This window comes from Ruditapes philippinarum, unplaced genomic scaffold, assembly GCF_026571515.1.
Source record: "Ruditapes philippinarum isolate M1 unplaced genomic scaffold, ASM2657151v2 ctg4455_1_1_1_1, whole genome shotgun sequence".
NCBI classification, from domain to species: domain Eukaryota; kingdom Metazoa; phylum Mollusca; class Bivalvia; order Venerida; family Veneridae; genus Ruditapes; species Ruditapes philippinarum.
In genome coordinates this window covers 184,080-198,846 of record NW_026866981.1, presented here as the reverse complement: position 1 = coordinate 198,846, position 14,767 = coordinate 184,080, and the positions used below count along the sequence as shown (strand labels likewise).

At 31.6% G+C, this 14,767-nt stretch overlaps 1 protein-coding gene across 5 annotated transcripts in view; it reads right to left on the bottom strand.

Moving 5' to 3' along the window:
- Positions 1–280: 280 nt before the first annotated feature.
- Positions 281–14,767, bottom strand: part of LOC132734395 (thyroid receptor-interacting protein 11-like) — a 64,739-nt gene continuing 50,252 nt past the window's right edge. For all 5 annotated transcript variants that reach the window (XM_060721129.1, XM_060721133.1, XM_060721131.1 and 2 more), the window contains 5 exons: positions 13,139–13,238; positions 4,594–4,675; positions 3,263–3,377; positions 2,468–2,605; positions 281–2,091 (listed from right to left, as the gene is read on the bottom strand). In XM_060721129.1, the coding sequence (XP_060577112.1) occupies positions 1,735–2,091; positions 2,468–2,605; positions 3,263–3,377; positions 4,594–4,675; positions 13,139–13,238 (792 nt within the window). In that variant the 3' untranslated portion in view covers positions 281–1,734. The remainder of the gene's footprint in view (positions 2,092–2,467; positions 2,606–3,262; positions 3,378–4,593; positions 4,676–13,138; positions 13,239–14,767) is intronic.

The window sequence follows — 14,767 nt, the reverse complement described above, 5'->3', positions numbered from 1 at the left end:
CAATAAGGGGTTTATCATCGTCGGATACCCACGGCCGAACCATTATCATTGATTGCATGTTATGTTATGTGACATGTTTATCAATCGTGGGTATCCGACGATGGGGGTTTATTTGTACCAGTCAACTCTGGGTTACATTACCATTTAGAAACGGGCTCCCATTTTAATAGCCATAAAGTATTTCCAGTCAGAACATCAGGGGAGGTAATTAAGGACAAACTATTCTGACACATACAAAGTTATAAAAATCTCAGAAGATTAAACAAGACAAACACAGACACTCTTTTCATCCATTTTTTATTTTTGCCATGTCCACAGTGAAAACAGGAAAAATCTTTTCCCACAATTCACCAGTATAATATTCATAATGTAATATACATTTATATATAATAAATTATAATACAATAAAATAATTTAAATAATGATGTTTCTATGAGCACAAACCAAATGATGCCATGTTTGCTGTTAGGTAGTATAATACAATTAATTACGAATTTGGTTAACCGTAATTCAGGCATGCTTATCCAAGCGAAAAACATGATGGCCCCTAAAATTATTAACAGATAACTCACAGTATCTCATCATTTATTTTTAGGATATCCTAATCAAGGTCATCCCAATATATTCATGATTCTTTACAACATCTAAGGCAGAAATACTCATTCAAATGCTCAAATAAAATACATACTATTAATCACATGTACATTGTTTAAATGTTTATGTAGAAAATTTCTAACCTATACATAAATAAATGTTGCTTAGTCTTGATCTCTTCTCAGCACAATACTTCTCATACTACTTAACATTAACCTAGATATAGACTTCAAAAGAAAAGAAAATGACAGAAATTTTTTTCAATAACAATAAGAAATGGCTCTATATATTTTCAAAAGATATCAAATATCTATGTCATTTTTGTTGCTTCATGGAATCATGAAAAAAAAAAGAAATGTAAATATATATACATATGCAACAATCTCTTGGGGGGGGGTCATATTTCTCTGGATAATTACATAGAAACATGTTTTTAATGTTTGTCAAAGATAATCTTTATATGGTAATTTTCCATCGTATCACAGACATTTAATAATGATACTGAAAAACAAAATAAAATCTTAACTTTAAATGCCAAAAAAGAAACAAACAAAAAATACAAAATAAAACCCACTAACATAGATGAGAAGAAAAATTGTGTAATAAACGGACAATTAGAGCAATTCTATAGAGATATTAAATTCAGGTATCATCATCCAGTTACTGTCTAATTATTACAACCTATGTTATTTATAACATACAATCAATATATTATTATAAATATTATGTCATGAACTGTTTCAAAGCTTTTTATTTCTCTAAAAATTTTCTGTAAACTCTCATTGTTTACCTTACATTTTGGCTCGTTCTTCTTTAATTCTATATACTATGGTTTTATAATGTTTCGTTTAACATTAATTAAAATACAAAATTAAAATTGAAAGTGAACTTTGTATGGAATTGCACATAAATTAATGCTTGACTTTTTGTTCCAATTCCTCTTTTTATAACATTATTTTTTTTAACCAGTACTGACTTATAAATGCCTGGCAGTGGTTTGCAAAAACACAAACTCACAGTGTACATACATATACAATTATACATGAATGTACATATATAAGAACACCATTTGCTGTTTTAACAGAATAAATGACCACATAAAATAATTTACAATTTAATTTACAATTACAACATTTGGTGTTATCTATTTAACACATCTTTTAATATCGCCCCAGAAGTCGTGGAAGCCGGTGTATTCCGACCTGATCCAGGCGGAGTTTTCGAACTTTCTGTCGGTGCCGCAAATGTCGGTAAAGTTTGTGAAACTGAAACTGTTGAACTCATTAATAAATGTTGTGTATTTGGTGTTCCTAACGTAGGCGTTCCACCTGTTGGCATAGCAACATGTCTCGGTGCTGTGAATGGATTATAAGCTGGTTTATGTGTCTCTTTCTGTTTCTGTACATCTCTTACCATCTCCTCCGCAGGCAGGCGGACCGTTGGTGGTGGTGGCGACGATTCGCGCTCCAAAAATTTGACAAACATTTGGGAAAATGACTAAAATAAACAAAAAGTAATCATTATATACATACAATCCTAACAATGAAACTGCTATATGAAAAATTAATAACAATAACAAGATATATCAGGTTTTGCTTTGAAATTTAATAATAAAGAAGCATTTTATGCTAAAATGGAATAAATCTTGAAGTTAAGACCAAACAGGAAAAATACACAAATTCATTTAAATATTTGACCACTGTTTGGTAGAAAATGGGCAACTTAATTTAGTTCATAGCAATCATTTTCTTTGATTATTTTCAATATGACAATATGGTGGGTAATACTGTCAAACTCAAACATTTTAGATTTGTAACTGTATAATTCTTGAAATAAAACATTTGATTAGATTTCATGAAACAAACAATCTTACATTATCTACTGGTTTTGAAGGTGTAGCCCCAATAGTTGACCTTCTCACTGGTGTTGTAGGGGGTGAGGATGTTTTCTGTCCCCCAGAGAACCTTAAAAAGCCTGGTACCCAACCCCCTCCACTGTGCTTACCATCAATCTGAAAGGTAAAATGACATTTTAACATAAAACTAACTCATATCATTTCATAAGCACATATATATAGGCCCAAAGACTTCTTTTTTTTTATTTCTCCCTAAAATTTAGGGCTAGTGTGATCCCTGATTAGCCATGTGCAATATGATTAATCTCTATATTGATACTTACCTTTTTTATTGACAACAGAATGTTCAAAATTCCAAAAAAAACCAAATGATACTAATTTAGGTAAGAAGAGTTGAATGTACCAGTAAGCGTTAAATATGCTATAGAATTATATTTTTCTCTGTAACTTATAATAAAACTTCACAAAGTTTATATATGGTGGTGATGGTAGTTTTCACTGCGGATCACGACAGTAAGCCACATTGAATTCACCAGAGCACAGTTCAGCCACCGCATCATTCCTGGGCAGGCTGTCAAGCAGTTTACCAGTACTAATGCCTTCTTTTCGCAAGAAACTGAAACTTCTGTACATGCTAGAGCAGAGGTACAGTGTGAATGACCATAGAAAGGATTTCATGATCCATTACAACAAAAGTGACCTGCGTCGTCCTTGAATCGAACCAAGTTCGCCAGATTCACAATCCAACGCTCTACCTATTGACCTAACCAGACGGCTAGTTTATATACAGTATTGATACAGTAATAATAATACCTTTTCAAAATCTTCTGATGAGAACTGTAGCACACCACCAATTGCCCGTAACACCTCATGTTTACTATTCTGAGGGGCCGTGAAGTATCCCAGGAATAAATTCTTTATCACTAACCTGAAATTCAACAAAGAAAATTTTTTTTTTTTTATAAAAATTTACAAATTTTACTTTTAAAGAGATTGATTTAAAGACATTCTTAGGAAAAGTCAACACATCACTTTCACTTTAATTGGCTCATGAATAATGTAGAATACTACTCAATTCTATTTATTGAATAATTTGAAATTATTATTGTTTAAATTACTATGAAAATGTTTTATTTTGTGTTGTTTTCTTTTAAATTTTTAATAACTAAAATCTTTTTAAATGGTTTCATCTGAGTTACTCATTTTTATGAAAATTGATTCACTGACATTTGTTTTTTTAGCCTTCATTAAGATTTAAATATTAAAATTTGTGTAATATAGAAATTAAACCATTCCCATTAAATTTGTATTAACATACATGCTGTAATTAGTCCATGATTTAACAAGTTTACTGATTTCAAACTTTTCGTAACTTGGAATACTGAAAATGATTGCCTTTTTGCCACCCTGTGTAGAAACCCTGTCAGCCATGCAACTCGGTGCAGTTTGACCAGGCTCTATATTGTTAGCTCACAAAATAAAATTTTTCACCCTGATATCCCTTAAATTTATAATGGACAAGTCCAAAAATGAGATCCCTTAAATTGATAATGGACAAGTCCAAAATGAGATCCCTTAAATTGATAATGGACAAGTCCAAAAATGAGATCCCTTAAATTGATAATGGACAAGTCCAAAAATGAGAGCTGGACAAGTCTTTTCAAGGAATACAGCAGTTAAGAGTTAGCAGTAATAGAAAACCATAATTTGTTAATTTCAAAAAATGCAATTATGCATTAAGTGATTTCAAGAAATAATACTAAATTGAGAAACAGTCTGGCTTTAACAAGTAAAATGTGCTTTGACAAGAATACAAGGAATACAGCAGTTAAGAGTTAGCAGTAATTTCAAACCACAATTTGTTAATTTCAGAAAAATAAAATTATGCATTAAGTGATTTCAAGAAATAATACTAAATTGAGAAACAGCCTGGCTTTAACTAGTGAAAAGAGCTTTTACAGGAATAAAATAACTGACAAGAATTTCTGTTTCAAGATTTTCAAATAAAACCCCACTAAATGCACTACACACTACAATTTGAACATATCCCCGGCTATTTTTCACCCACTAACCCTCTCATTGTCATAGGGATGGGATGGAATGGGGAGTGATTACAAATGACTAGTACATTATAAGATACATACTTGTCCACCCTGTCATCATTTCTACTCTTCAGGTTTCTCAGCTCATCTTCTACAACTTTCAGTCCTGATTCACGGATTTGAACTGAAAAGTCAGTGATATATTTTGTTATAACAACTATAATATATAATAGGGATTATCTTTTCTTAACTCTAATCATCACAATACTTATACCACTTTTCGGTGTCTGTAAAAATGGTATAGCACGACTGAGCATACAATATGCAACAGAGCCTAGCATCACATGCCACCTTTATAGTGGCGTTTATAGTGGCGAGATCAGATCAGTATATTTTTCTTCATATCTTCAGGGTAGAATATAAAATATATATATATTAGAATATAGAATATTAAACTTATGTTGATTCTGTATTAAATATATAGAACTTGTTGAATAAAACTTCCACCATACTTTTAATACATACTTTTAATATTCAACTTTCAATTAATTCAAAACGGAATCAATATATTTAATATCCTCTATTTATTATATTTAGATCCTTATAATATGACATGTACAAACATCAAGCTCTTGACTTAATTTCCCCGCCTTTTATTCTAATTGTGAGACTTTGCTCCTAAATTACCTTCCTAACCTAGTTAATTTACACTTCATGCTATATTGAAATCTAATTAAGAGCAAATCTACAGCTTAAAATTAAGTGATAATTCTTACTTTGAATAAATTGGAATATCCTGGCCATATAATGGGGCTACATTAAATACATTATCAGTAGGAAAAATATGAACTTTTCTTATATGTCACAGAAATTAAAGTTACATTACTTTTAATTATAACGGAAGACATGCAAGCTCTATGAGGAAAAAAACACACACACACAAAAGAAGGTTTCTATATACAGGTAGGAAAGACATGCTAACTTAAAGGATAAGCTACTATACTAATTTTCATCGCCAATTATTTCTTCTTCTCAGTTTGCCTCCATCTGAATCCTCATACTCTGTCCTTCCATCTGTTCAGTGTAATTTCCTTCCTTGTATATATATTCATCATTTAATTTCTGTGATAATGTATCCACTTCTGTTCTTTCATGATACCAATTATACAATCAACCAATAATTAACTTCTTTTTTCCCCCTACTTTCCAGTGAAAATGTTAGGTCTGCATTCATCTTCTTCCTTTCACCACCCTGTTTAATTATGATTATCCATTTTAATTTCTAGTTCCAGACACTGTACTAGATTGTAGACATCTTACTGTCAACAATACAATTACAGAAAAAAAGTTACACTTAAATTCTCTAGAATGCATTAATTATTATGGCAAAGTTTACAATTACTTGTCTGCAAATGTCGGTCTGTGTAAGTAACAACTTATATCAGCATGGTAAAATGTGTCATTTAGATGTGAAAGTGTCACCTTGCACTGATGCATTTCTCTTTGAACAAGAATAATCATCCTATGTGTTTGATTCAGACAAGACAAAGTAAGAACATCACATAAGGTACGGAACAAACATACAGTCAGTACCTGATGTAATACTCATACCCTAGCTTTCAATCACTATTTCCAGTTGCCACTGTCATTAATTGTAAGCCTCCTGTAGTTGTCAACCTCCTGATTCTCACAGCCTCTCAGTTGATTCTGATAGCCCCAAAAATGCTTTATACCTCCAGTACCTGTCCATCTCCTGGTCTGAAAAACCCTGATGTAGCTCACAATCCTCAATGTCCTGATTCCCATAGCCCCTCTGTAGCTGTCAACCTCCAGGAGCTGTCAATCTCCTGATTTCCATAGCCCCTCAGTTGCTGTCAACCTCCAGGAGCTGTCAATATTTACAACCTAATTATGGTAACTTCAAATTGTTGTCAACCTGACTATTCATCAAGTAGATGCTGTTAAACATTTTGCTTTTTAACTTCCTGTACCTTTTTACCATCCCTATCTGTGTATCTCTCACTTTGTTAACCATTTGTTCATCTTATATTTTACTTCCTCTCATCTCCTTGCCTCTGAGACAACATTCATTTCCAGTCAACAGCTCCCTTTAAAAATAGACTGCAGGAATACCATCCTCATCAATTTTCTGTGTTATTACCTTATCTATGATGCTGATTCCCCATTAAAACTTGCATCCATGAAATATTTAATCTTCCAAATATTTCCATCCATGAAATAATTATGTACATGTAATTTTCCAAATATTTCCATTCATGAGATATGTAATTTTCCAATTATTTCCATCCATGAAATATGTAATTTTCCAAATATTTCCATCCATGAAAAATATTTGAATTTATCCATACAGCAACCATGTCCATTTCTAATAGTCATACAAAAAAATCTGACATAATAAAACATCTGGATTATTCATCCTTGCTAATTTAAGTCCAAAATAACTTTTTATAGGATATATTTTTATACCTTTCCTTTAAAGACAAAAAAGATATGTTTTAGAACTACAGTTAAAATAATATTAACATGATTACCAGTTTTTGTTTAAACCATCATGCAAAGTCTAGAGTAAATAAAGATGTGAAGTTTGTATTTCTGTATAAGAAGCTCATACCTGGGAAAGGTTGTTTCTGTTAACAGCAGCAATTCTTACTTCCACTTCAATTCCAGTAAGAATATGTTGTCCTAATCCATATACCAGTATGATGACCATCAATTTACAATCAATCAGGGAAGATAAAATTGGAGATTTAACTACTTGTAACTGTAGTATTACCACTGTGATACAAGAGTTTAAATCTACTTACATATAACTAGTATAACTTCCTTTTTTCCAGGGTAAGTAGTATATAATTTCCTTATTCTTCATCTTTTATCATCTAAGTTTGTTGTAACACTAACTTTATTGTTTTACTTATTGCCCTGTCATCACTTTTTTAACATACTTTATACAATCTTCCCATGCTAAAATACTCATACCAGGTGTTCTAAGAATTTCAACACCCATTGATGCTTCCAAGAATTCACTGTAAGAATTCATAAAATAAATCTTCCATGAGGAACATATATTTCACTTGTTAAATTTTTTCCTCTTATTGTTTTTTTCCCCAGCAATTCAAAGTGTACTTTCTCACCTCATACAAGTATCTGGTACAGAAAATATCAAATGACTTCAAGGGGCCGTTTCCTGCAGATTTCTGGAAAAAGTCAAATTCTGCTTCAGAAAGTGTAAAATACCATTCCTTCATTTTAGTTACCATTATGGTAAAAAGGATTGTTCTTTTATTTCTTAGTTCATTCAAGTTTATTCACTACTTTCTTATTATCTTCAATTAAATCTTTCAAAGACAGCCAAGCCTTGATCCATTCTTTGTCCCCAACAACTTCTAACTGTAACAAGATACTTTTATTTCTCAAGTCCTAATTACATTTAACTGCAACTGGTCATGCACATGCGCTCACACCTCGATTCAAAAACTCATCAGAATGAAAATAAACTGAAGCCATTCCTTTGATGTTACATGCAGGTTTGTTCAATATTTTGTGATTTGTTCTATTCATTCCAGGTAACTCCATGCACAATTCAAAGTCAAATGAAGTAAGAGTTAGCTTTCTTGACATATAAAAAACAAACACTGATTTGGTGGTTTTAGCCGATGTTAGATGTTAGTAGTTATATTTGTATGATCTCGGCTGGTAACTTGAGGTCTTAAATCGTCTACTCAGAATTACCAGCTGAGATTAAACAAACAGTAACCATCTCATGCACGAGTTAAAAACTCAAAATGTCAGTCAAACAAAATGTTAGCAACAGCTGAGATCTCTTCATTATTGCACTAAACTCAAAAAATCATTTTTTTCTCGGATCTTATTATTAGTTCTAGTTCCATAGTTTAGGTTTTAGGGTCACAAAGATTCATCCTGTAAGAAAACCGAGCTTTATTTATCATCAGCAACTTGGTGCTTCTGAAAAATTTGATGTTAATAATACATCACAAGGTGCAGGCTTTATAATCAAGTTATTAAAATATTAGCACTAGTGTATGTGTACAGTAGATTCAAATATGACTATATAAGATGCTGCTATTCTAAGAATTAATCAAAATACATTGTATCAGTCAAATGGTACATTTGTTAGCCAACAAACAAAAATGTTAGCTATAAGTCATGAATATTATGTGAACATGTTAGATAAATCTCAAAAATTACTGAGCTCATTAAACACGACAAATGAACCATGCCATGACATAACCAACATAATGAGTTTGCGACCAGCATTGATCCAGACCAGCCTGCGCATCCGCGCAGTCTGATCAGGATCCATGCTGTTCGCTATCAGTTTCTCTACTTGTTATAGGGTCTGTAAGCGAACAGCTTGGATCCTGATTAGACTGCGCGGATGTGCAGGCTGGTCTGGATCTATGCTGGTCGCAAACCCATTATGTTGGTTTTGTCGTGACGCGGCTCAAAATATAATTTGCATGACAAGAGACTACTCTGTTCAAGCTGCATGCATATTTCAAGCTCATAGACAAGTCGACAGTTCATCAGGGTAAATCTCTCAACAATTCCATCATAATTCCAATTATCTGTTTAGTTCCGCCTCAAATTCCAAATGATCAAAACCATCTGTTCAATTTTTTCAGCATACCCAGTCATAATTTAAGCTCATGCTATTTTAACTTTCAAATTTCAATTGTCACACCGATTATTATTGTCATCCTCAAAGTTGAAAGCAACCAAACTCTATAGTCCATTTCCAAGATTCAAATGTCCAACTTTCTGTCTCCTTTTGGTTCTTGGTAAGACTTTTAGATGATTTATCTCAATTCCTTTTTGTTGTTTTTCTATTTCTGACTCAATAACTGGACTGTTAGATTCATCTTGAACATAATTAAACACAGCAAATCAAATCTATCAAGAAACTAAAAGGTAACTAAGGGAGACAACTACAGTCACAACCATAAATCAAGAACGAAACCTTAAAATGTCTAAAATATAATGCTTTCACAAATACCAAAAATAAAACAATGTTATTTGTAAACAATACACATGCGATGTCTATTTCTGAGCCTAACATGAATATAATTTCTTAAAACACTTGATTTACTTTAATGTTAGTGCAACATGAATACCCAATATCAAAAAAAAAAAATTCTTTGTAACTTTTCAGCAAATAGAAGGGGAAAAAATCTGTATTTCACATTTGATCTTTTTTTGCATTGCTTAAAAAACCCAGTTTTAATAATTAAGTCTTTAATTTGAATTTATGACATAATGTAATCAAGGAATTTAATATCTTGATTTGCAGTATGGGAAAAATCTACAAAGCAGACTACAAGCATGCCAGAAAGACAGAAAACAGAGAGAACGACAGACACAAGGAAGAATAGATGGACAGACGGACAGAATATTCGAGAGAAACAAACTATGACTGCCCTTACCGTTGTTTGTCTGTCTGTTTGTACAATATCAACTGACAGCCTGAGACTAGAGAACACTCAGGATTACCAGCTGATATTAAACAACCAAACAAATTTTAAAGTCTTCATAGATAAAAAACATAGGAAAATATAGTAAAATGAAGCAATTTCACACTAATGTGCGTAAAAAAGCAAAAATCTTCCTTAGCTAGAAAGCCTTGCTCTAAAAAGGTTCAAGAATATTTGGAAATATTTCTTATAAAAAAGCATCTTTAAAGCAAAAAATAAAACAAGCTGGCGACCAAAACTGAGAAATCAAAGCGATTTGTTGATCTTTTTTTCCAAACATTTTGGAAATCTAATAGTAGGCAATGGGCAGTAATAGCAGGAATTCACACAAACACAGGCACAAACAGACACACGCACACACACACAAAGGTAGAAAAAGCAGAGGTAAGGCAAGTTGTATATCGTAACATCTGAAAAACTACATGTAATAACTGCTGTAACTTAAACATTATCAATTACAAACAAGAACTTTTATTATTTTACTACAGCCATACACTACACAACTGCATCTACTTCTTTTATTTATAAGTATCAATTATTCTCTTTAGAAAAAGTAATTTATTTCACTCATGTCATTTAACTTATATAGAGAAACAGCCCTTGAAACATCTACATCTACATCATATATATTGGCCCCTTGAGATAGAGCAAAAATGCCCTGTCTACACAGTTATGGTATACTGGGTTAGAGGTTATAAAGAAAGCTTCTTAGCTCAAGCTCAGATCTTAGGAATTTGATTTGTCAGAAACTTCCAAAGAATGAACACTGACCAATGAAAAACCTGAGATCCGAGACAAAGCTCAAGAAAAGTTTTATAACCTCATGGCCTGGGTCTATTCATTTAATCAAAATAATCTATCAAAAGTTACAACTTCTTAATATTTAAATGCTTTACTTAATACCTTACCTGTAGTATCTTTCTCTAACTCCTTAATTACCTACCTGCCTACCACCATCTTAACATTACATTTCAAAGTCCTCATTATCACTTAGTTAATCCATCTATTTAACATAAACTATCCTTTCTCATTTTTTTTCACCAAAAAATCTTATTTTAATCCATACTACAGTTGATTTTTTCCATTAACTATTTAAGTAACAACAGGTGTTTTTTGACAAATTTAATTCATATTACATTATGTGCTTTTCTGTTTAATTTTTCTAATTAGGAAGGTTTCGCAATTGTATCTCTTTAATGAAAACCAATTATAGTCCAGTTGCTTACTTTATTAAAATGTCATGAAACACTATTTAAGCATTAAAACTTAAAATTTTGCCCTACAGGCATTAATGTACGCCTCACTTGATTTGAGACAATGCAGTCTAGATGTTATTTCAATTAATATGTACTGCAAACAAGCAAAGTTTACCGAGACATGACAAGATAAATGTGGGGCACTGGGCTAGAGGAAACGTGGACGGGGAACATGCACATTTTTTGGACCATGTTTTCGTGTACTTCTACATACAGGAATGTAAACTGCTGTCCTTTGAGATGATTAAAAAAAAAATTCATCACTGCTTTCAAGCGATTTCACTATTTTAACATCCCAATAAAAATAAACTCCCTTACCACTTTATTTTTTTTGCTCATTTAATGCTTCCCTTCTTGAATTTTTTAAATAAACTTTGCTCCTTCTTTGAATTTGTCCATTAATTGTACAAGGGAAGTTACATTTTGATACATGTATAAATAGAGCAGACGACATCATTATAAGTGTCCGGCTAGCCTTGTTTTTTAACTTGTAGCATTGGCCTGTTTTTTTGTAGTCACTGGCACAAACACCACAAGTTAAATTCTTACATTTCTGATGCACCCTTAAAAGGAGGGTTTTACCTAACTTATTTACTCCTAGCATTATTATACTTTCCTGTAATTTAATTTTAATATCTGCAATCATGTCAATATCCATTGTGTATTGAAATACTACCCTGTACTAAAGTACCAGTAACTGTGTAATAACTATTACATTCAGACATTCAGCATATTTAAAATGATAAACAACTAAAAACAACACATAAAAAGAGAAACTGATCAAAAGTTTTATAAATATCCTGAAATAATTTCCTTTTTTTAAAAATCCTTTCTTTCCCACCTCATTTTAAAAATGTTTGCATTTCAAACTTCATATTTATAAAAATATACCTTTTTATATTTTTCACTGAAAATAGTTATATAAATCCAAGAAAAGATCATGAACAATACTGAATGTTTTTATAATTCCAAGTGTATGTAACTCATTAAAGTTGCACAATGACTTAATAGAATTAACCAACATTGTAAGCCAATTTGTAACTGTCTCATTTGATTCACATGTCTTTTACAAGATAAAAAAATGCGCCGGTTGGTGACAAGTCATATAAAATCTTTCAATGCATCTCAATAAATCCTCTTCATTTACATATATCTTCAATTTCCTCAAACCCGACAATGTTCACTTAATTAAAGCATATATGAATGTAGTTTTAGTATCGCAACTATAAAATGCATCCGGTTTCAAAAACGGCAATCATTTCTGTAATAAATATGCTAATACACAATAGCTGTAATTGTCGAAAGATTTCAAAATGGAAAACGAGTTTCAAATGAGAAAGGAAAGGTTTGAATAGAAAATGTCTCATATCTTGTCAAATTTAAAGCGTAATTTTCTCATGGAATGGTGAGATTCTGGATGTTTATTTTAATATAAACTAACAGCATCACTATCTTTTGTTGGGTAAAAAAACATTACCAAAATCACATTATATAAGTTACACTTCCAAAAATTTATAATCCTATCAATACAATATTTATCAAGATGAATTTATTTTTTTAAAATTTTATTCAAATGTCCGTCAATTTTTTATGACATAAATTTAAATTGCAAATCAACCAATTACATTTGTGTAAACCAGATGTTTTTTAAAGCAAGATTTATAGTATAATTGACAGAGCCTTTTGCCAAATGTTTTTGAAGATACATGTACATTCCTATAGTATTTACGTAAAAAAAATGAAGAAAAAAAGTAAGGGGAGTAAACTGAAGGCGAAGAATTAATCTGTCAGTAATTACTGTGTTATAGTTACAGAACAATCAAATGTTTTCCATGCTATATAAAAAATGTTAGCCATATAAATTAGTCAAAGACTGCTCACCTTCCTCTCTGAGGGCATCGAGGGCCTCCTCCTTCCTGTCAAGTTGCTCGCTGAGTCTTGACGCAGCCTCTAGTCCATCTGACGCCTCCTCTAACTGCTCCTGAAAACAGAAACAACATAAATCTGTTAATTTTGATAAGGAAAAACATGTATTTTAGTAGTCATATAACACTGTGGCACGTTACATTTTTGTAATCTCAAACATTTCATGTCCAGCAATCGTTATTTTTTAATCCTATAAAATCAACAAATATTTTAAGCCAAAAACATGATCATCTTCTGATGTTATCTTCTGATCTGAATTAAAACTTTTAATGTTCTAAAGAAACTTTTTTTGTTGTATTTCTGAATTAGTAAAAATCTATCTAATTAAATGAATATGAAGTTGAATTAAACAAAAAGGACAAAGAATGGTGGTTTTACTGAGGTGCCAAGTCATGCATGAAATAACACAAGGATAGGCTTTTCCAGCCATACATATGGATTGGTCAAGTTACACCAACAACATAAATGTCATATATATTACTTGGTGACATTCAAGCTTTACTGGTTAGTGAAGACGTAATGCCCCATCTCTTATCATTTCAATCACAAGCCAGTATCAACTAAAGCTGAAGCACTAAATTGTAGAACTGTCAGCACTGCCTAATAACTTGATAGCCATATGCACAGAATGTAACAGTGTTGGCCAACTTAAAATCTTAAAGTAAGTTTAAGTATAAGACAAGTAGCTATGTAACAGTTTCAGTATGAAGACATATGGCTTTGTTATAAAGATACAAGCAGCATTTTACTACAAAAAAGTTGTTTGTAATATGACAAGTTATAACCAGCTTGAGTCTATCACACCACTAACACCCTTTCTAATTACACACCTTACATAAATCATTTTCTATGTTAACTTCCAAGTAATGGATCTCACCACATTTACAATTTGACAATAACATTTACCTACATTTATTAAATTTTTTACATTTTACAAACAAAAGAGGTGAGTTTTTTTTATTTCCCATTGTAATGCTGCTATTATTACAAATGTTAGGTTTACGTATTCCCAACACTGTTTGGTCAAAGGGCTACTTTCTTGTGTTACTTAAATAGGTGTAAAAACAAAACAAATATTAATTTTGTACCTAAAGACTTAAAGCAATGATTCAAACCCACAGCATCGATGGGTAAATCAGCTTGCTTCTTTACCACACAGCCATATAGCTCCTTTACCTTGAATTCTACTCATTTTTTCATAATATGCTTTAAAATGGGAAACATTTAAAATTTTAGACATAATCCTGCAGTAAAAAAATGCTTGCCATTTCTATACAAAGAGATTTTAGAACTCCAAGAACACTCATTAATAAAGTGATTCACAAATTTCTCTCTCACAGGACCTTATCAAGACTCCAGATTTCCTTTCAAATTTCATTTTAACTTATTTTCAGAGCCATTAAACCAACTTAAACCTGTTCTAACAAAAGCCAGATGTGATCAGACAAATGTAAAACTTCAGTAATATTTCAGCAAAAAGTCATCAGCAAGTATTGATCAGCCATTATGATCATCTTTAAATAAAAGCCTTTCTTGTTCTATTTTCTTCTATTAATAGCCTAATTTTGACACAGCGACCATGAC